The following is a 23,371-nucleotide window of genomic DNA, read 5'->3' on the forward strand; positions in this document are numbered from 1 at the left end:
CCTAAAGAGGATGGATCTTTTCATTTGAGAATCTTTCTACCTGCCTGCTAGAAAATGTGGGTAGCATAGAGGTGCTAGTCCTGCATTTTCTTCTCTCCTGTCTAAGTTTAAAGCAGTTTTCTCTAGGAAAAGAGAGGAGACTCCAGACTAGGTCATGTTTCTGTCACCCACATGACATAAAAGTGGGTGCTAATCCGAGGTGGAATAACTGTGGTAGTGTTTTTCGAAACATGAAAACAAAAAGGATTAAAAAAAATTACACCAACCTCCAGACATCCCTTTGCATGTTAAGATTTTTATTACCACCAATATTTTTTACCTTTATGCTGAGGTAGCACCTAAAGATTGCAAGAAGATTCTGTCCCCTTCTGCTAGCCCCAGCACCTACATGGCCTAACAATGCTGCAAGCATGAGAAAAGAAACACAAACTATCGGAAAACCATAATCCCCAAACTTGAAACTACAATAAACAGTTTTAAAATTATCATCTAACTTCTTTTCTCTGGTTCAGAACACAGCTACACAGTAGCTGAAAGAAGGAAACAAAACTCATGAATAACAAAATATTCTACCCTGATGAGTACTTTCTTCTTTTTCTTAGCTGTGCTGATTCCCAGAGTGTTGTTTCTCTGTACATTGGGCTTCTCGGTGCTTTTGGTGAGAGATCCCGTGCCTGTGTTTCTTGCACTCCATCGTCTGCCTCCGAACAGCTCAACAGCCTGAGCCAAGGTTGGGCCTTCAAATCTTCCATCCTCCTACAAAGATTCTCAGCATTAACAAAACAAGGAGAATAAGGACACATTTTTAAAGCAATAATACAGACTGCTCTGAGGAACCCATGAAAGAAACATCAAGAGGAGGCAATTATTGATTACTGAGTGAATTCCCCAGGGCTATTTTGTTTGCTGCTCTGGGGATGTTTTTGGCCCTAACTATTATCACTCAGTATTTTGGTGCCCTTTTCAAGTACTGTCATTGCTTTATTCTTTAATAAAATACTTACGTTATTTACTGTAATTGTAAAAGCTTAAAAGTGAAGATGAGATCAGGGTAAAACTCCAAACATATGAAGAGCTTCATAAGAAAAAAAATTTAACCTCAGTGTATTGAAAACTTACAAGGTTTGACATAACCTTCTGTGGAGAATCAGATCTTACTGCTTAAGCCATGTTACAAAGTTGGAGATTCATTAATCTAATCTTACTTATGATAGAAACTAGTTGCATTACATTGAGTTGTTGATATCTTTGAACTTTTTTATAGAGAATCACAGCATCTTTTACCTGGTAAAGGCTGACATACTGTTTCCGTAGCCACTGTAGTCTTTGATCAGGGAATCTCCTCATTTTTCTTACAGCTTTAGTCAATTCCAGCAATCCATCATACAGCATTCTGGCAGTGTATTTTGGAGCAACAAAGTGCAGCAACTTATTATCAGTAGTCTGAAGTCCATAAAGTAGTGTTATACCATTTTCTTCAAGGGACATATTGCAAAGTTTATTTTGAACACACACAGTGTGCATATCAATGCCTGAGTGTCCCATATATACAGCCTTGGCTGAAAACAAGTCCAAAAAACCTTCCACCAGTCCAGTATTACCAAGAAACTGGTATTTACCAAGCTCAGCAGTATTACCCAGCACACTCAGTTTTACCTTGGCATTTGCAGGGCAAACTGTTGTGGGTTTTGTCCAAGTCAAAGTACTATTGTCAGGCTGGAGCTGAAGAAAGCAACGAGCTGAGAGATGTGTCTCCTGGTCATAATGAATGACAGTCGCCCCTTGTTGCATGAACTGATGGACGTCAGCCCTGATGGACAGCACGTACCAGGGAATGAGTTCTATCCCATGGCAGAAAGCCTTTTGCTGCTCTTCCACTGAATTTGTGTCCCATTCCTTCAACTGCTCAAATATGTCACTTTCAGAATCTGAAAGATCTCCAATGAGAAATCTGCATATGAGCAAAGATGAGAGAATTAAATTTAGTGATACATGTGCTGATTTATGCTATGCTTTATTAATATTTTTTCTGCTGTAGTTTAAATAAATGAACTACTATCATCACTATATAATTGGGACTTACAGGAACTTGTGTAGTTTTTGAAGTATTACAATTAATGTTATTGCAATTTTGCATTAATTAACAGATGCTGCTAGAATTAATTATAACTCCTAAAACAATATGATTATATTTTCCTAGAAGTTTCCAAACTCTGCTTTAATAATAAGAGGTGTCTGATTGGTTCTTAAAGCCAAGTGATTCCAGTTTTTAAATACACTGTGTAAGATTCCTTCAGTTGAAATATGAAGTACCATATGTGGAAGATGTTAGCAGGATGTAGTGGATTTCAGACAGGACTTCTAATCTCTATTCTATTACTGATTTAATGTGCAGACCTTTCACATTATATAATACTCTGACAAACACTAGCAAAACTGTGGTTAAAATACATACCTTCCTCATAAGAATGCAGTAAGAATTTTATCAGATACTTTCCATCAGAAATTTTATTTTACTTAAGGAAAATATTAACATAAAACTTGTATGCAGCAACCAGAACTTCTGAAATATTTTGCCAAAATTAGAAACAGTAGATACAGAGCAACAATACTGAGCTAGTAGATGAGGTAGTTTAAATAAAATGCCTTCCCTGCAGAAGCTTCTAACATGTATGAATGTACAAATGTTCAATATTTGGATACTTCAGTGAACATAAAAAAGGACAAACTGTTCTGTATACAACAGAACTAATGAAGCATATTTTCTTAAGGATATCCAGCCAATAAAATCCAAACCATCTTCCTCTACATATCCTTCAAGACATCTTGTCCTAATACCTCCGTGCTTCCCCTTCCTATCACCACAGCACTCCCAGTTCCTGTCCCTCTCCTACCAACCAAGCCAAAGATGACTTGTGTTTCCAAGTCACATACACCATCTCCCCCAGTGACCATCAGCTTTCCCTAAAACTCTTCTCTATCTGGATGACAAAATAACCTGAATTTTTCCCTTATTCCATACAGCAATTCTAATGGTTCCTCTACAAATCCATTCATTGGTGAGATCTCTATCTCTTCACCAAATTTATAAAAAAGGGGCAAATAGGCTGAGGATTTATTGCTTGTGGTGAGGGGCCCTGGCAGAATAACTGCAGTCTTAACTGTAGCTCTATTTATTTAAGAAATATTCCTAAAAATAATGGTCAAGCATGATAACTGAGCTGGTATAAATTGCCTTACTAGAGTCTTACCAAACACATGTAAATAGAAATATTTACCTGTATTATACACAATTAACATTTTAAAATTAAAGAAACAACTGAAGCAGCTCCTTCTCCCCTATGCCCTCAAAACAATCAAACAAGTCTCTGTAAAAATGCTATAAAATGTATTCTGAGAGTAGATGTGCATGGCTGGAGGAGTCTATTACAGCAGAGACAGAAATAGCAGAGCTTTGTTTATGCCTTGTTCCACATGTGTTGCATGCTGCAGATTAAAACATACAGGAAGCAGGTAAGCCAAGCACACACACACGTAACCATACACAGAAATGGAGCCTCTGACACGAGCTGCCAAAAGCCACACCACTGTCAATTACTGAGAGCACTTACAGAGCCTGGGGTGGACCAGGGGCTTTCTTTACACGTGCTGCACTGAGAGGCAATGAAATGAAAAGATAAAGGAAACAGTGACACAGATTGCAGTTTTAGAGGAGAAAATTGCATGGTATACAAAATGAAAAAAAAATGGGAGGTTTTCCTCTATTATTTTATATGCTATTTAGTGTAATTGGAAAAGCTTAAAAGTGAAGACAAGATCAGGCTAATAAAGCAATGATTCGAAGTCAGGAGTATCTTCATAGGTCACTCAGTAATTAACAATTCCATAAAAACTGTATTTCAAACTTGGTTTGTTTTTTTGTTTTGTTTTCCTGCCTACTTTTAAAAAAAAAAAAAAATTAATTGTCGAAATTGAATTCTAAGAAAGATTAATGTTTGATATTTATCTGGCATGTACAGAAATCCAGGGCAATTAGATGGGTCACTGACTACAGAGTGATAGAGCTTATTTGCTAACGCAACTAGGAAAGTAATTATACCCACTGCCCATTGATTCTATTAGATGCCTTTCATTTTCTTCAAATCAAATTAACCTACCAGCTTTGGTGCATTCATGTTCCACAATACTGATCCAAATCATCAAAAGAAAAACTAATTGAAAATCTTTCTTGCAATTATAAAGTAATGAGAAACATGTTATGCAGTGTATTTTTCTGCCTTTATGACCACAACATTACAATTATCAGATAATGCATAATTATGATATAATTCGGATTTTATAACAATGTATGCAAATATGACACGTCTCACAAGAAAGAGGACTAAATTTCTTCCTTAGAACTTTTTAGCTGTTCATAGCAATAAAAATAAACCAAACACAGCCTCCTTACGAGCACAACAGAACACGCCTCTGTTCCCATTTGCTCCTGTACCTCACCCATCTTTCTGCATGCCCAGGAAAGTCATGGCAAGTGAATAAGGAATTTCCAAAGCCTATGAGATACTTGAGTTAAATCAGTACTTTCAGAAGTATTCTCCTACAAGTATTATACTGTTAAAATCAGTATTTACTGCATCAGAAGTACAGATACTCATAACTGAGTAGTTAGTAGCCTGAACCAGGAAACACAGCTTTAACTACCGATCCACAGTTTTGTCCATTCAAATCCTAAACTTTCATTTCAGATTCACGCTGGGTTTTTTAAAAAACTGAATTCCTACTCTATTTTAGAGCAGAACTTACCAGATTCTATTTACATATAAAGCATAAATAAGTAAATTAACAAAAATTATTTCATAAACACATAAAAAAAGGAACTCCATTTAATTTCTATTTTGTTCATCCAAGTGACATGTTTATATGCCTAGCTTATTCACCATTTGAACTGTGATTTGCAAGTTGATTTTAAAGCATATTTATTAACAAAAAATAATTCCTGGAAGAAAGTATTTTGACTGAAGTAAGAGATAACATAAATGGGCAGAGAAGTGGGTCTGTCTTTCTTGGCTTAATCTACTGCTCCACTTCCCAGAAGCAACTAAAGCCAGATGTGAATAATTCTATTAGAAACCATTCTTTCAGGAAATAATGATTATTTATTTGAAATGAAATTTAGAATTACATGTTAATGAAATAAATGCATTTTCAACAGGAAGATAGTAGTTGCCTCTCAGGCACTTATTAGATTTAATGTTTAAGTAGCTGAAATAAGTTGGATAGTTCTGAACATATTGCTATTTCTGACACACCTTATCAATAAAATAAATCAAGCAGTGACTTAAGCATGTTTTTTTATGCAAGCCCTCACATAGTTTTACAGTGCTTCACCTCAGAGCAGTACAGTTGTGTTACTTAATTTGAAGTTAGTCTAACACAGTTACTCAGCTGAAATCTGACCTGACCCACCTATCTCTACATGAGCTTTGCAATGAGACTTAATTGCAAAGTAACACTCTAGAATATCATGCAATGTCTTAAACTTTGCATTTACTGTCTTTCCTGTTGGTGACTAGTACAGTCTTCAAAAGTGGTCTTCAAAGTGAAATCAGATTACTGAACACTGGGTTATTTTTACACAGGGCACAATGAAGTAAACTTCTTTGCAAAATAGCAGGACTATAGCAACCTAAAAATTCAAAATGTGTACTCACACATGAATGTTTTCTGGACAAAATTTAAACCCTTCAAACTAACATGTCCTTAAAAGAAGAAGTCTTTTGAAGGATAATAAATAATCTTTATTTTGAAGGGGCCAGAACACTCCCTGAGCATGCAGAATATAATGTTCTGAGCTCTGATAACAAATATGTCCTGGTGCTATTCCTGTCACTAGAGATCAAAATTGTAATTGTAACTGTGGATTTTTAAAGCTCTCTGTGTAAGACAGAGGATTTACCCTTATCATGAGAGGAAGTAATTACATCATGAGGGAAAATAAATAGCTATACAGAGAGTTTCCAAGAAGTTGAGTATCAGGGGAGAAAAGTTCTGAATTGGAAGTGGATAAATACAAGGGAAAATGTTAAAGTTGCTATTATTTCTAAAAACAAGCCTTGGTAAAAGAAAATCAAATATTTTTGAGAAAAAGAAAACCATGAAATATACATTTGATGATAGAAAAGAAAATGAGACCTACTGGTACCGGTTTTTTTCCTTCAAGGAGTTTTTCCTTGAATTGCTCCCTTCACTAACATTGTCTTCACCCTCTTCAGACTCCAAACTGCGATTGCAGCTCCGAATAGTTTGAAAGATATTGTTTGTTGTTGATTCTTTCTCTGGATTATTTAAACCATCTTGGCCTACTCGTTGTAAGAAATTGTCTTGTCCACTGTAATCTGAAACAAACTATATAGATATCTAAAAGATTAGTATAGGTATAAATAGAACATTGTGTCATCTACTTCTCACTGTAGAAATTTTTACTATTAAGAGTATTTAGTGCATATTTCCTACTTGCTTCCCAAGAGATTTTGTGCCTACTTGCAACCCAAAACAGACCAAATCATTTCATAAATCAAGTTAACACAAGTTAAAGTAACTCCTGAAAACTTTTAAAAAACCTCAGTCTTTAACTTTTCATCTAACAGGGGCATTTTTCTTTTCAAACCAAAATAATAAAACTCTAAAGAATGGTTTCTTTCCATAGAGAAGCTTGACCTGATGAGCTTCTAAATTCTGTTTTTAAGGAACTGAAAACTTCCAATTCCCAGTGAATTAAGTGGAAGGTCAGAGTACTTAGCAGAAAATAATTACACATTTCAGGCTTTATATACTTACTTAACCCGAAGTATAAATATGATCCTTTGTTCCTAATGCTAATTTCTCAGTACTCTGATATTGAACTAGGTAGAAACAACCAAATCTAAATTTCTAAGTAACTCTGGAAATTAAATTGAGGTCCATGTAACTGACCAGTCTAGTAACAGTCTGGTTTAGAAAACTTTAATTAGATGATGCCTTTGTGTAAGATTATATAAAATAAAGCACTGGCTAAGAACATAACATCTTAGAATATTCATCTCATTTACCTCTAATGTTTCATCCTGGGAGTTATACCGCGGACAGAGTCTGATGAGGCTTGATGCTCCATCCAAAACTTCACAGAGCTCTTTTAAAAATACACCACAGAAAGGAACAACTTTACAGCCTGGAATATTGAGTGCCCGGTTGACCACTTTCCTGTATTCAGATGATGACTCATGTTGTGCCATAGCATCCTTCAGACTTCGCATGGTTTCAATATCAGACTGGTCCATAAATTGCCACATTTTTAACACTTTTCTTGACCTATTGCAAGAGGAGATCACCACATTTATTTAAAAAAATGGAACAATTTACCTTCAAGTTCAACATCTGCAGCATATCTGTAATAAAGGAAATTATCATTGCTCAGAAATGAATGCATGAAATCAAGGCCATTATTTTTATGAAAATTCCCTCCCTTGAATTATCAAAGAACAGAACTAAAAATTAAAAACTAGCAGTCTGATCTACTGGAGTAGTATTTCACGTTTTAATAAAAGCCCAGCTGCATAAAACATACCAACAGGCTTTCTAATATTTTTTATTGTGCCATTGCCTAAAATTTCTAAGGGCCCAGAAAGAAATAAGAAAAGATTAACGAAACAAGCATAAAGATAAACCAGAGTGTTTCTTACAAATTCCTTCAGCTTTATTATGAACAATCCATAAAACTAGCTAAAGTTGGGCGGGTTTATTGAAATTTATTTTTAAAAATTTACATTGATTTCTTCCCCAATTTGCTCACAAAATAAATTATTTAATTTCACAGAAATAAGGAAGTCAGGACCATGTTCCAGCTCCAGTGTGGAGCTGTAGCTGGAAAGAAATTCTGATTTCAGACAGAAACAGCTCCAAGGACTGTGAGTACCTCTGGGAATTCTCTTACCTTCTGAACTATGTGTCTATGTAATTATATGGCCTTTCTTCCCACCCCTGGCCTCAGACATACCAAAAGGTCCAAAGATACACTCACAGAAGACTGCCCTTAACCCCAGTTTCCATCCCTGGCCCGGAAATGCTGCTCATCAGCACCAGCCTTCCTCTCCTCTCCTTCCCTTGTGCTGTGCAGACACACTGGAGATAAAATTCAGCCCTTAACTGGCTTTGCATTTTCCCTCATAACTTACGTGGCTTGGAGATTGTGGACGTATTCTGCTGAAATATACTCCCCATGCCTATGAGTGTTCCAAATGTGCTTTATATACCAAAAACATAAACAAATAGCTCAGTGAGAGCCTTACTAAACCACAAAGAACAGCAATGCAAACATTAGAGCTTTGTTACACAAACATTTTATACAACAAGGGTCAAAGCCAAGAGATGGGAAATTTGATCTTAACTCTTCCCTGTTCAGTCCCATTTTCTGCCCTCTGAACTGCCAGTGCTAAGGCACTGCTTTCCTGCTCCCCTGGCCCTACATAAACCTATAATTCCAGAGGAAAGCACACAATGAGCTGTCTTTGAGCCCCTACTCTCTCCTCTTTGAGATAATGCAGGTCCTTCTACGTAAGACCATGACAGCATGAGTCTGTCTAAGTACATCAGTCTGCATAAGTAGAGAGGGGTTAAAAAACATATTTGGCTGTGTGGTTTTGTTGGGGTTCTTTTGTCATTTTGGGGTTGGTTTCTTTTTTACACTTAAGACTGATCCTTTTAGAGCATCACCATGATTATGTTCCACTTATATTCTGGAGACTCCAACCCAAATTTACATTAGTTGTAGCTCATTAGATAAACCACAACTGCTTTCCCATCTTCTTTGTTCATTTTTTAAAATTTCTGTTAAAAAAAAAAAAAAGTTTTCTAATGCAACATTTTCATCATGCACCAGGAAAACTGATGGAGTCTTCAGAGCATTTTGAGGGAAAAAAAAGGCTTTAGCATGCTTCATTTTTCCAAAAGGGATTACTAGAAAGTCACAGCATGAGATGATGTGGCTTAGCCATGGATTTTTGTTTAGTTTCATTGTTCTCCAGAGACATCTGCTTAACAGAAGCTGCAATGTAATCTATCACTGAAAAGCCATCTAAAAAAAAAGAGTTGCCAGTACCTTAGCCCTGCCAGGAATTCCATTACAGCATTGTAGTTGCCCATATTCCAGCAGCATTTTGCCACATGTACTAGGTATGAGAAGACTTCTCGTTTCTCCTCCATAGAACCTGCAGTCAGGATCAGCCAGGTAACCCACGAGCTCACCTTGTAAAATCAAACAAACAGTATGGTCAGCCAAAGCAATGTCACTTGGAGCATTCATGTGTACTTGACAGATAATGTGGGTTTTTTGGTTTTGTCCATCAGGAGGGTATCAGTCAAAATTCCCCTTACACGTTCATGTCCAAATCACGTATGCCTTGCACACACAACTTACACAGCGACATTCACATCACAACAGTAAATTCATTAACTAGTCTAGAAAAACTTCTATTAAACAAAAAACGACTGCATCTTAATATAAAATATTCTGAATGTGCACTGATGCCGCAGAAGAAAATGGACAGCTTCAGCTAGCACTGATTTCTAAAGCTGCTGGAGCGATCTGCAGTATAAATTCTCATTAACATGACTTACAAATCTCAGCCTGACAGTAAATAACCCTTGTTAACAATATGAACAGTGAAAGTTGATAAATTGGAATTTTTTTGTTTTCGTTAGTTTCATAAAACTGGATGCATTTAATGCACAATTTTGCTAATTCCTATATGCATTGAACATTCCAGATAATTTGCATTATCTGTTTGCAAGATCACAAATGAAGTAAATAAAAAGAAATCCCACCTTCCAAAGTGTGTCCATACTACCAACTTCTCTTTGGTAACTAATTAATGCCAGAATCAGAAAGCAACTTAGTACATGATTCTGTTTGTGTTTAAACAAATAAAAATCAAACCTTCATTTTATCAGTATGCAGATTTTCTTCCCAGTTTATGTTCCCACAACATCCATAAAAAGTAGATATATTTCACATGGAAACCTAATTTAAACCAACTGTTTCTTTTTACAATATGACTCCCTGGTGGCTTGACTTTTGTCATTGTGTAAACACTTAGGAGGCATAAACGTGATTTGTTTACTGACACTGTGTTCCATTCTTTGGTCCTGAAGGACTCAAGTGTTTACAGATAATACCAGTGTGAGGAGAGGCTTATAAAAATTAGAAAATGCTAGTTCACCCCTCAGGGGCCATAGACTTTTATTTTAAAAACCAAGCATGTGAAATAAAATGTGTTAAGTACTAACAAGAAAATAACCCCAGTGAAAATATATAGGGCTTCTATTTATGCAAGTCTATACAGATTCAGAGTTCCAAGCCACCCATTCCTGAGGGAGGACAGTCAAAGAATATGAAGAATCTAAGTTACTATTTAACCTTTCTGATGGCCAAATCAATCAAAAATAATAAATGAGAAAGGTCCAGATGAGAAGAAAAGTCTTAGGCCCTATATGCAATGTATATGTCTGTACAAAAAAAAAAAAAAAAATCACATTTTTAGGGCTGAATTCTTGAAGAAATTGATTTACTGGGGACATACTCACAAGTGAGGACAATGCTGCAGCAGCTCAGAATGAGAATCTGAATTCAGCTAAAATTTCATTTGATGTGTTCAATTAGTTACTCCTAAAATATAAAACTCAATCAACAAATAAGTGCATACCTGAAGAGCAGGAAGGTATGGAAAATACAAACCACCACAGCACTGCGTGGCACGGGGGTCAAATGAGGGCAAAACCAGAATAAAAGGTAATAATATAAATCCACTAAAAATTCAGAAATTGTGAAACAAAACAGTCAGATCTGTGATTCAAAGTTGGCACAGATTTGTTTTTGTATACTGGAATAAAGTGACATATTATTTTTGGATATTATTCTCATTTTCCAGAAATGGCTGTTAGGGAATGCAACTGCTAAATGTGCAACCTCAAAAAAAAATTGGTATTTGTTTTCTATGAAATACCAAATGTGGTAATGATTTGATTAATATGGCTGTAGACATTTTAAAGAATCATATCACCTTAAACAGATATGTTTTAATCTAAGGTAGTAAAGATGTAATGATCAGGAGAAAACAGTATCAAAATTGAGAAAGAATGTCTCAAAAGGCAACTGACTTCAGACTCTCCCTTAAGAGGAAACCTTGAAACTAGGGCAGCCACTTACTGAAATTACATTTAATAGGGAGTTTAGGACTGCTATGAACAGTATGATGAACTTTTATAATCTGTAAACACAAACAAAAAATTATAAAAGGCAGCATAGGTGAGCATTTGCAGCCTCAAGATAATGCATAACATGTAAGAGCAAAAGAAGGGTACAAAAAGCACCATGAAGTTTATGCTCACTCCTCTTGCAGGACAACAATTGGGAGTAGAAAACATTTAAAAAATCTTTCACTAAACAAGAAGAAAAATAAAGTGTCTGAATCTTTTAATTTTAAAATAGAATGGGCAAAGGGAGATATAACACATTGGGCTGAATCAGGGGACAGATGATACAATCCACTCCTGAAAAATAATGAACAAGCCTGCTTTAAAAACGCTGGTATTTTATTTTTTTCCTGGAGATCAGGAACAGATGATATTCAAGAAATAACAAACTTATCAAATTTTCATTGAACTGGAAGTTCAGAAGTGGGATTCCTCAGATGCTGTCCATGTGCAGCTGAGCTAGGTGCACCTCACACAGAAGAAAAACAGAAAACAACTCTGTATATTTACTTATTTCTTGGTGGCTATGGAATTCACCTGGAAGCTGAATTTAGAATCTTGTTTTTTCCACTTTGGCAAGCAAGTAGCACAGATGGTATTTTAATGTGGCACAATTTTTCTGCCACTAAAACCAGGGGTTTTCTAGCAGGGGGAAGAGAGCAAAGGGAAGCTCCACCCCGGCAAGCTCTGACTTCTGGACACTCCACCTCCTCTTGCAGCACTTCCCTCCTGGTTGGCCTGCAGAGCCATCTCCCCAGCTGCAGCACAGCTGAGGAACACCTGACCTGAGGATGAAGCACCATCAGCTGCCTTGGTATCAGGCTGCCACTACAGCTGCACGAGGGCTTCACGACTCAGGCAGTGCCTGAGCACAGACAGCACATCCCAGCCAAAGAGTGAGCAGGAGTAGCCTTGCCAAGGAGATCAAAATACATTGGAAGTATTTCTCAGAATGAGCACTAAAGCTTTTTGGACCAAGTTTTTGTGTTAGACAGCACTTTAACATCAGATCACAATCTACATATCAACACAGTAATCATTATTTCCTTAGTTTACTTCTTTTTCACACTTGACTTACATAGTTCTGTTAATGTAACTCATTTTAAGCTCCCTTCAGAACATAAATCATCACAGCAAACCTATAATTAGATTTCCGCTGCACTGCTGATGAGTCTGAAAAGCATGAGAAAATGTATCCTGGCTTCGTTATGATAACCCACATGATTGCAAGACACAAGAAAAGTAATAAATTAAAACACAATCCACTTAAACAAGTTGATAATAACATCAGTCTTTTCATTCAGATGGATAAAAATGAGTGTCTTTCAGGATTACTGGATATTAGTATTAAGTACTAAACAAGCAAAATCGAATAGGTGTTTGGTTAAGACTTAAATATTTTCTGGTGCCCTAATAGAGAGAAGCACTGACAACATTGAGCCAAATTAAGTTCAGATACATAGAAAGTAGCCTCATTTGCAAATTTTCAGACACGGGAATCTCCTTTGAATCTGAATCTGAGCACACAGGACCTGCACCAGATGTCTTAGCAATGCAAGCTGTACTGAGCAGTATGTACCACAATTTGTAGTACAAAAAGATCTGTACAGTTTCAGGTTTTCTGAAATTATCTTTTTATATCACCTCTACTATTTTAACTGCACCAAAATCTATACTATTCAATAGCTCCTTTTATTTTTTTTAAAGTTTTTTGGCTTATCTTACTTTGATCAAAGACTTCAAGTAAATTCAAGTTAGATATTGCTAATGCATTTGGGAAAGGCATATTTTTACTCAGCATTAATTTTTCTTTACTTTTAAACATGGTAAATATATATCAGTCATTTAAAACATAAAATGATCCTATGTTTTTGATTACCTAATTACTGAACTACCACTGATTTAAAGTCAAATCTATATGCAGGCAAAAATCTCCCAATTTGTCAGGGGTAGGATATAGCTTATTACTGAGGCTCAGCTGCTTTTACTAATAAAATATGAAGGACACGAAAGAGACACCCCTGATGGAACTTGATCCTCAAGTTACGGTACATGACCTTAAATCTCTACAAGTGCAATCTATGGGACTGCTTATCATTTACTCTATGGGAACCCTGCTACATGTAGTACACAGGAAGGAACAGTGTTTAATGCATGTTGAATTATTAACTGTATCCCTAAACTTGCCATGGATTGTCTTTACTCATTCTCTTATTTCAGTCTTCTAATACTCAAGATTATGATAATTCATACATATAATATATATTTGCTATATTTTTATATATATAGTTTCTTTACTGTCTTCTGTATAGCTCCTAGAGAATGTATTATGTGATTTTTTTTCAAATGGGCATTAATTTATTGTTTATATTTTATCAGAATATAAATGTAGTGGCGCTATCGAGGGAGGAAATTAATAACTATCTCCACTTGCAATGTGCAGTGTTTTATTATTTGTAGTGTTTTACACTCATTTCCCCAGCACTTAAGTTTGTAAAATTTCTACAGCAATTCCCAAGCTACATACTTCAGTGGGTGATGCTACATGGAAGAAATGATGTCTTCTATTTTTATATCACATTTTTAGGAACTTCATAATACTTGAGAGATGCAGCTTTCAGAGGTGAAATTACCAAACACAGCTGCCTGCCTGAAGTTTAACAAATACCATTGCTAAAAAAGTAACATAAAATCTGGTTTACCACAAAGTAAGATTACAGTACATACCTTCTTTAACACCTAACATAAAAATTAGCCATGGATATGTTTCTATAACAAATTGCAGCTGATTTAAATACTGCCTACACTGGAGCAAGAAAGCAAGAAACTTTAATACTGACAAAATAAAGTATGTGTATGAAAAGTCTCTGAATACACAACAAGAAGATGATTTTTCAGGTATCCAAAGGATAAGCACGGCAATCTATAACCCATTTAACCAAGTCATTCTGGTTTTAGTAATTTTGTTTGACAAAAATCAAGAAATCTGAGTAAAATCTGAAGAACATGAAAAATCCATGTAAGAAACAACCTTCATCAGATATCATGCAGTAATTATGGCAAGAGGGAAAAACACGATTTTGTTTAAAAGCAGAATTCTGAGTGTATCAGTATAGTCCAATTTCTCCCTTTAAAAACAATAATTAAAAAACACTAGCAGTGTGCAGCACTAGCACTAATAGCTGGCTGCAATGAGTTCCTCTGCACTGCAAACTGTGCACAAACCTGTCAGTGCATATTGATGAATATCTGTGTATATATTTATACACAGTTCTGTGTATGAAACAGAACTGGAATTTTTTACATGGGTTATACTGAGGTTTAAGTATTACTTTTTTTTTTTGGCTCTTGGTATAATATGCAAAATAATTTTCAGATGCATTTTTAAAATCTGAATATGTTAAATTGCATATCTTATGAACAGATGGTTTACTTTACATGCTTTTGTGAAATTATATAATCTTACAGAGAACATTTACCATTTAAAATCTGATTAAACTCTATTCCAAACAAGGACTGGAAACAGTTTGATATTTTTACAAACACAATATTTTTAAAAGCATTATGCAAACCCATTTAGGCATTGCAAAAAAATGCTGAACTAAGAGACACAGTGCAATATTTATTTACATTCCATTATTTCAGTAAAATGATATGTCTCTGTTTTGCTAGTGAGGTTTAAATTTGTATTTTGAATGAACAATGAAAAAACCTTACAAAATTTAACCATTAAAAATAAAGCTAACATCACTAAGTGTCCTAAGTACCCATATTTTAATTAACTTTACTGATATTAAGAATGACTGAGTGGTGAACCCTCTCTAGTAGTAGGGCTATACTAACACTGTTCTAACTTTTCTACCTTCTTAGCTTATTTTTTGGCAGTCATATCTTTCCAAAGAATCACCTTATCCATTTGACTTCTTATTTTGCGTTTTCAGTTCAGTAGTGGGACGACCTTCAGTCAGCTGTCTGAATGATCTTCCCATCTGGTGCAACCTTCACTCTAAGACATCACAATTGCTTTGTATGCGTAACTCAGCATGGAAAATTAAATGTTTCAGTTTAAGTTTTATTGGTTTTCTTTTACTTGAAGCTTAGGCCAGAAAGATTGAGTTACAAGAGACTCTGTTCATGTTTATAGACAGCAATTATTGAAATTATTTTAAATGTTTACATAAACAGAAATGTTTATAACATGTACATTGTGCTTGTGTCTCTGTGGTTGCTTTGCTGGTGGGAGGCGGAAGAGTGGTTGGGAGTCAGTCATAAAGGTGCAAGAGCCTGCAGGGGTAAAGAGACAGAAAAAGAAACAGAATCCCAGGAAGACTGTGACATATGACACTCAGTAAGGAGCACATGTCACTCCAGGTAAAGAAGTAGGGCGAACTCATGTCATACAGGAATCAGAGAAAATAACTAAATGAAGAAGAGAAAGGCACAGTAGGCAACAAGGAGAGATGGAGAAAATGTATGTCACAGTTGTCAGGGTCCTACAACACGCTTAGGTACCATTTTCCTAACTTCTTCCCAGCTGCCAGGGCTCCACTAACAGTTTCTTCCTACAGTTTTACATCCTTGAAAACTAAACTTCTGATAGAGCTCCATTAGAGCAGAAAAATATATTACTGCTACTATTAAGTGCACAGTCTAAGAGACTTAGAGACAATAGTTTTGTAAAGGTAGATGTTACTGTATGTCACTCTTATCCTCCCACACTAGCCACTAATTCAGAATCAGCTTTCAATTACATTTAGCAACAGGAAAGAATATCTGTCTTTAGCTTGGTCTAGAGTCTTGCTCTGACAAGACTCTATGATCAATTGGATATTATTAGCAGCAAATGAAGTATCAGCTGTGTCTCACTGATGAGTATGTGCTGTGCCCAAGGTCCCACTATCATGCAACGGTATTTTTAATCAAAACTTAAAGTCTACAGGCTTTATTTATAGCTGGTGATACTGAATGCATGTAGCCCAAAATCTTCGGGATTGACTGTCATTTTACACAAGTATTATAAAGTGCTTCCCCTTAATATGTACTGTCAGAAAAAATACTAAAAAGTATATTGCTTTATGAAAAATACTCTAAATAATATAATTGTTATTTAACAGAACAATGACATGGAATTGTTTTTACCCATCATGTATCAGAAGCCTGTCATCCTAAAAGTAATTTTGGCTCCCACATTATAAATACACTTCAGTATTTCTATAGGCAATGCCAAAAAAATCAGCAAGTGCTCACTGAGTTTTGCCAACAAAATCATGACTCTTTGTACAAGAATTTTCTTTCCATTTATAAACATAGACATTTTGAGAGTTCATGCTTGTGATTGGCTATGGCAACTGATATACTTCATTATAAGATACAGCATATAGCAAAACAGTGATTTATTACAAGCAGTAAATATTGTACAATAACTCCATTTAAACACATAGCATCTATGTTTTTAAAAAGTTATTCCAGATTACACTTTGAATAATCTATTGCACTAAACACCAGAGAATCCGTGCACTGAATATTTAGGAATGAATTCAAATTATATAAAATACTATCCTGTAGCATTACCAAACAAGTAAGGCTAGACTACAAAATCTGCAAAGTCACAAACCTCTAAGACTAAAAGATAACACTGACTGTTTTAACAAAAGGCAACTTTAACACTAAAATTGTAATTGGTATGGAAGAGACTCAGTCATTTCTGACAAGACTTCTTCAGCACCTACTTACTTTTCAAGTGACCCTTCAGTTCAGAACACAATCATGGTCAGTCTAATTTGTACAGATGATGGGAACATGTCCTCAAGAAACTGCCCTGGCATTGTGCCTCCCCAGCTTGTAGCACAGCTTGGCCAGTGCACCTTGTCTCCCCTGGCCTCAGCACAGTGATCCCCGTAAGAGAAGCCCCCCAGGAAGGGGGGCCCCAGCTGGGTCAGCACCTGCAGTCCTCTCCAGCAACACACCAGCCACAGTGTCTTCTTAAATATTGCTACTACAGCTAATTTAAACTATTAGGCTGTTTAAAGACTGAATATTGTAGTTGCAACTTTTAGGTATGTTCCCATAATGGAATGAGGTGAGAGAAGCCAATATATTTACCCTATTTTAGCTGCTAAATCGCAGTAACTTGCAAGAATCAGGAACACTTTGAAACATTCTAAATAGTCAGTCACTGATTCTTCTTTGCCCAGCAAAAGGAAGTGCACTGGGGGTTAATACACATTCTTCTATATTTGCTTAATTTTATGCTGTTCTTTTTCTACCTGCACAATTTTTGTCTCCCACACCATAAGAATGCAGTGGATAGCAAACTAAAAGAGCATTAAGTCAACTTTATTTTCATTTTATTCTACTTCTACAATTCTAGAAACTGCCAACTGCTAACGTTGCACCTAATTCACACCCCTCCCCCCCCCAAAAAAAAAAAAAAGAAAGAAGAAACAACTGTTCCATGTTTCTGCAGATAAAACATGAGTTTTTACTAGGGTGGTTTGATTTTGAGTTGGGGTTTTGGGTGGATTTTTTTTACACTTTCCTCAATCCTTTATCAATTTTCTATTAAACTTGTCAGAAGATCACCTTACTAAAAACAAAATAAAATCTTACTAGAAACCTCAAGATTTGGCTTGTAAAAATGTCATGCCAAGTGACACTTCTTTGTATAACAATGCTCAAGACACACACAGTGATTAAATAAACAAATAGTGCAGATTAGCGTAGTTATATTACCGAAAATATAGAAAATTCTAGTTTATAATACTTCTGTGCTGACTCCTAAGATCATGCTTAGTCTACAAAAATCCAAAACAAATAAATATAACTCCAGCACCTAACAAAATAATAAACTGACTGAAACTGTACCCCATACTGTCAGTATAAATACAAAGAATTAGAAGTATGTAATTTTTTCTTCATGTTTACTTTACAATGCGTAAGAAAAAGTTAGGCCACTGTTTCCCAAACTCACTGAGCAAATTGGTCACATAGCTCCTATTAAATTCAGTGCCAAGTTATTTAGCTAAATCCCTGGTCATCTTGATTTATATTTTAAAAATTTGTCATTCCAGCTAAATTCATCTCTGAGAGATAAAGGAAATAACTAACCCACACATCAGGTAATAACCCTTATGAAAAGCAATTTAAAAGTTTTGTTTTACCTCATTAAACCTTGTCACAAGATCTTCTACAGCATTATGTTCACCATTGGGAGAAGAAAGAATAGTAGCAGATATGGAAGCCTTAAGAGATGGCAGCTTGCTTTGACATTCAGCATTACCCAAATCCCTGGTTAGAAAGCAGAGGTAGTCGATGGGTAAGACTTTCCGGTAGAGCTCCTGCTCCTGCTCGGTCAGAATGCTGGCAACCTCCTCTGGGAACTGGATAAGGTGCTGCAGTTCGACCAGCTCCTTGCTGATACCGGCCACGCTGGAGGGAAGGATGCTGGAGCCAGCCATAGATGTACACGCTTGGCGTTCTAAAACAAAACAAATAAAAAATTTATTAGGCTTTGCCTTTAACTCTTGGACCATGCTGTGCAAAAGCAAGACAACTTGTTATTTTGGTTTCGTTAAACTGTTCATTCATTTACTCAGCAACACACTATATTCTAACTACTTTCTTTCCATTTAAACAACCTAATACATTCTTTTACATGGGGTTTTTCTGCGCTCTTTATATCTGGTGTTGGCTAGATAGAGGGCAACTAGAGTTGGGAGATTGTTAAACCACCCACCAAAACAGACTTGCTTCCTGAAACATCCAAACACCTGCTTCTGGCACCTGCAGCCTTGTCACAGCCTCAAATAAAAGCGTCATCTGTCAGAGTGTGCCTCTGCTTTGCCTCCATGTAACAGCCACAGTGCAAAGCAGTTTGAGTCCTTGGCTGGGGCACTGAGACCCTACTGCCACAAGAAATAATGTATAATGATAACTTAAAACCCATGTGGGTCAGCATTTTTCTTCATAATCCTCTTGCTGTAAGATAAATTGCATCTGAGCTCACTGCATTGTGAAACCAAATGTCTAAGGCTACAAAACATTTTTCATTCCTCTCAGAAAATGCATATATTTGGGAATATGCATGTTTTATCCATTAATACAAAACATTCATGGTAGTTTTATAATATCCCAGCAGTGATATCTCTTGAAAAATACAACTTTTCCTAAGAAGGAAGAAGGCAAGCTTTCTAAGATCGTGTGGGAAGCATGAAACATCATCACAATGATTCCAAAATAGTGAGTGAGTCTTCTTACTAGATAAGTTTAGAATGAGTTCTCTGAACAATTTTTCAAGAATTACTTAAATGTATAAACACTCATAGCTGTATATTATGTACTCTTTCTCATTCTCAGAAAAAGGAGTTTATTTTTTTGCATTGCTTCACAAAATATCTTCAGAGATTTTTCCACACATAATGGAGGTACACCCTAGATCTACCCTTTACCTAATTTTTTAAATATATATATAAACTCTCATTTCATAGAGGTAGCAAATATCCTTTCTTTTCTCTAAAAATGAAAAAACCAAGTTCATAATGACTGATTAAAATTCAGTCCCCTATAATAACCATAAAATATGCTACCTGAGTTTTCCACTCTCAGTCACTTTTGTGCAAACTATTATTAATCAGAGGGAAGTTTAAAAGACAGAAAATTGGCTTTTGTTAATATATTCTACTAAAATTCAAAAGATAAATTGCAGTAGCCCTAAATAAAGTCTTTGGGCTAACAGAACCTATTGAGAAATGTTCAAACACAGAAGAGGCTTCTGAAAGAACAAATTGTTTCTGTCTAGACTAGGAAGCAAAAAAAATAATGGGCTTAATTTGCAACAAGCAGTACTCAGTTATATAGTGGGGAACATATGTAACTTCGGTGATAATGAAGAAGTGCTGTACAGTATTTGTAGATACTGAGAAATCTCTGTCATTGAAACACCTGCAGGAAAGATTAAGGGGGAAAAGCCAGGTAAGAACACCACTGACATGACTCTGATGGTTTGGGCAACAGGTGGAGTGCAGTGAGCTTCTGGGCTCCCTTTCAGTTGTTTGCTTCAATTCTACATGAGACTTCAATTCTGTTTCCTGCTTCAATCTGCCCAGAACTATTCTGAGAGGTTTCGTAATAAAAAGCACTAAAAGCTCATGTGCACTATTCTTGACTTTGCAACAGAACATAGGCTTAGGCCAAAATAAAAACAATGCAATATACCATGTTCATTTTATATGACAAGGATTATTTACATATGCTTTGCTTATATGGACTGAACTGTCACTGTCCCAACCAGCATTATCTCAGTAAGAGGATGATATCTAAGGCATGACACAAACACCCACCAACACCCATTTGCTACCTAGAAGTCACAACGCCTCTCTGACTCCACATGTGTGACAGCTCTTCCCACTCAAGGCAGAGAAAGTGCAGCCTGCACCACCTTCCCCTGTGTCTCACCACTGAAATTGAGGGTGTACTGGTTGCGTCTATGTTGTACATTTATTTTAGATCACAAATGGACTTCTGAAGTGAAGTCTCAAGCATCCTCACTTACTGTGCTTTAGTTTAGTCTTAGTGCAAAAAAAAAGTGGATCCTTTTCAGACAAAACTGCACCAGAAGATGCACTACCACAAGGCAACTAACACATCCCAATTTGTAAAAAGTTGTAGCGGTCAGAAACATTCAGTCTCTGGAACAGGCACTGAGGTCAGGAAAGGACGGTTGGCCCACACAGCTCAGACTATGGCCTGGCTGCAGGTGATCACATACCACAGGAGACAGACAGCAAGTACTGTGGACAGTGCAATGCCACAGCAATACTGGTGCTTTGGAAATCCAACATTATTTGGTAACTACAGTTTTAAACACCTTATAGCTACCAATATGTCAGGAAAGGAAGATATAACTCCATAAGGAGTGCCTATTGACTGATAAAAGAGAGATAACATATGAGTGAAGATGAGCTGTTCCCCAACACACTGCTTGCTGATGAGGTTTAAAGGTGCATTCTTAATAATTCACCTTCTCCATCACAGTAACAACTACACCATGCACAAAGACCTCAAAATCTGGCAAAGGCTGACACTGAATTTGCAATACGCTAGAGCACTGATCATGCTCCTTTGTGCATTACCTTGCCTAAATATCATCACCCTTCAGGCTCCACTTAGTACAACGTCTCGTATCTAAGAACAAGGCTCAACACCACAAGCTGACCACAGTTAAGGCTGGCTCTAAAGCATATCTCCATACTGCCAGAAGACACCAGGAATAAATGTCTCATTAGAACTTGATTTCACTAGACTGCCTGCCCATTGATCAAATTCAGAAAGCTAGTGAAGGGAGTTTGAATGCCTTTAGCGAAACTACTTTTAATGAAACTATCATCTTTCATAATGAAATCTTCACAACTCAGCTTCACTCTAACAGAAAAAGTAAGCTGTCAAAAAGAAAATCTTTTCATGGAAGCTAAGCCAAGGTGATTCAAGAGCAGCCACTGGTATTGCTGGATTTGGAAGAAGATCGAAGACAAAAATATATAAAACACTTCCTGATTCAAAACACTGAATTTCAAGCTAGCATTTCCCAATTCTTCATTGAACTGGAAGAACTGTATGTAAATTCTCTGTGTAATGTGAGAGTCCATGGAACAGGCTGCTGCAACAAAAATGCAGCTGATATCCAAGGAGAGGAACACGAGCTAAACAGAAATCTGAAGGTGCACAGCTCATGGCTAAAGTATGGCTATAAATACTGAAGAAGTATAGATAACTTACTTAAGTAAGTAGAGTAACTTATTCCTGTTGACATTTTCTACACCTATAAATATTTAATTCTTCCATAATTCACATTTTTGCAGATCTTGGTTGCTGGCATATGCAGATATTTTATCTTTCCTCATTCCAGTCTTCTGTGTTTTATCACAGAAAATCCAGGATCCTTATTCTCAACTTCACCACCTTCCATGATTTATACTCTGCATGAAAGCCTATTCCTTTTTCTGTCTCTTTGCTTGTATTAAACTAGGTTTTTTTCCTGGACTATCTTTTTGTCTTTTTGTGTGTGCATGCTTCAGACTTTTATCATTTTTCACTCCAGGAACTGATCTGTTTCTGCTATAAAACTCCTTATCCAGTCTCATACACAAGTCCTCCAGCTTTGTGTTGTCAGTTTATGTTCTTCAGGAAATAGATAGTATCATTCTGCTCTTCAAAGAATGGCCAGGTCCTTCGAGTAACTTGCAGAATGGAACTGCTTTCAGACCAAAATCACAGTAGCTTTTTACAGTTAAGGCAAGATACAGTCCTCACTAAAATTAGCTGCCGCTGCAGTAAATGTTACTGGTTTTTGTGTTCTACCACATCAAGTTAATGCTAAAAGTACTACAAGAAAATGAGGACCCAGACTATTCATTTGTGAGTTGCTTAAAGCCGAAATTGACAGCTTTGCTTATCCCTCTGATAAACAGCTGAAGCAGATAATCTTTAACATATCAAGTATTGCTTTCATTAATCAAAACAAGATAACCTCTGCTTAGCTCTAACAAAGGACTCGTGGACTGACTTAATCATTGCTGATGCCCATGGGAACAAAAAGGTCTCTTCTTTTGAACAAAATAATAATTTTTTTAAGAATGGGAGAAAAATAGAGAGTGCCTGCTTCAGGATATTACTCAGCCTAGGCAGATCATAATAAAACACCCTGTCTGAAGAACAATGTGGTTTTGTTATTTTTTAAAACTTTCTACAAGGCTTAAAGGAGCTCTTCTGTCAACAGAGTAACTTAGAATTAATTCAGTCTTTATTACTATAAACCTTTGAATTTCCATACATCTTGTGTAAGTATAGACTCTAAAAAGCTTTACTGAAAAAATGAATTTCAAGTAGATAAATATGTAAAAACTGTGTGCATTTTTGTGCATGTATGCAGAGAAGTTTCAAGACAGTCTTAAGAAACTGGGTTTTGTTCTGGTGTTTTTCTCTATTGAACCGTGTTATGTTTGTTTGTTACGTCACCAAGAGTGTTGATTGATTCAGTACTGTATTAATTTGAAAAGCCGAGAAGTTCACTTTAAAGAAAAAAGCCAAG

The 23,371-nt window shown here is 36.1% G+C and overlaps 1 protein-coding gene across 1 annotated transcript in view; it reads right to left on the reverse strand.

The window, feature by feature from the left end:
* PLCE1 (phospholipase C epsilon 1) overlaps positions 1 to 23,371 on the reverse strand; it is a 141,939-nt gene that overhangs the window by 33,586 nt on the left and 84,982 nt on the right. The window contains exons 4-9 of the mRNA XM_069019675.1: positions 18,447 to 18,763; positions 9,134 to 9,279; positions 7,089 to 7,347; positions 6,197 to 6,405; positions 1,285 to 1,951; positions 574 to 756 (exon numbers count right to left, since the gene is read on the reverse strand). Of these exons, the coding sequence (XP_068875776.1) occupies positions 574 to 756; positions 1,285 to 1,951; positions 6,197 to 6,405; positions 7,089 to 7,347; positions 9,134 to 9,279; positions 18,447 to 18,763 (1,781 nt within the window). The remainder of the gene's footprint in view (positions 1 to 573; positions 757 to 1,284; positions 1,952 to 6,196; positions 6,406 to 7,088; positions 7,348 to 9,133; positions 9,280 to 18,446; positions 18,764 to 23,371) is intronic.

Source organism: Aphelocoma coerulescens, chromosome 6 (genome assembly GCF_041296385.1).
Source record: "Aphelocoma coerulescens isolate FSJ_1873_10779 chromosome 6, UR_Acoe_1.0, whole genome shotgun sequence".
Taxonomy (NCBI): domain Eukaryota; kingdom Metazoa; phylum Chordata; class Aves; order Passeriformes; family Corvidae; genus Aphelocoma; species Aphelocoma coerulescens.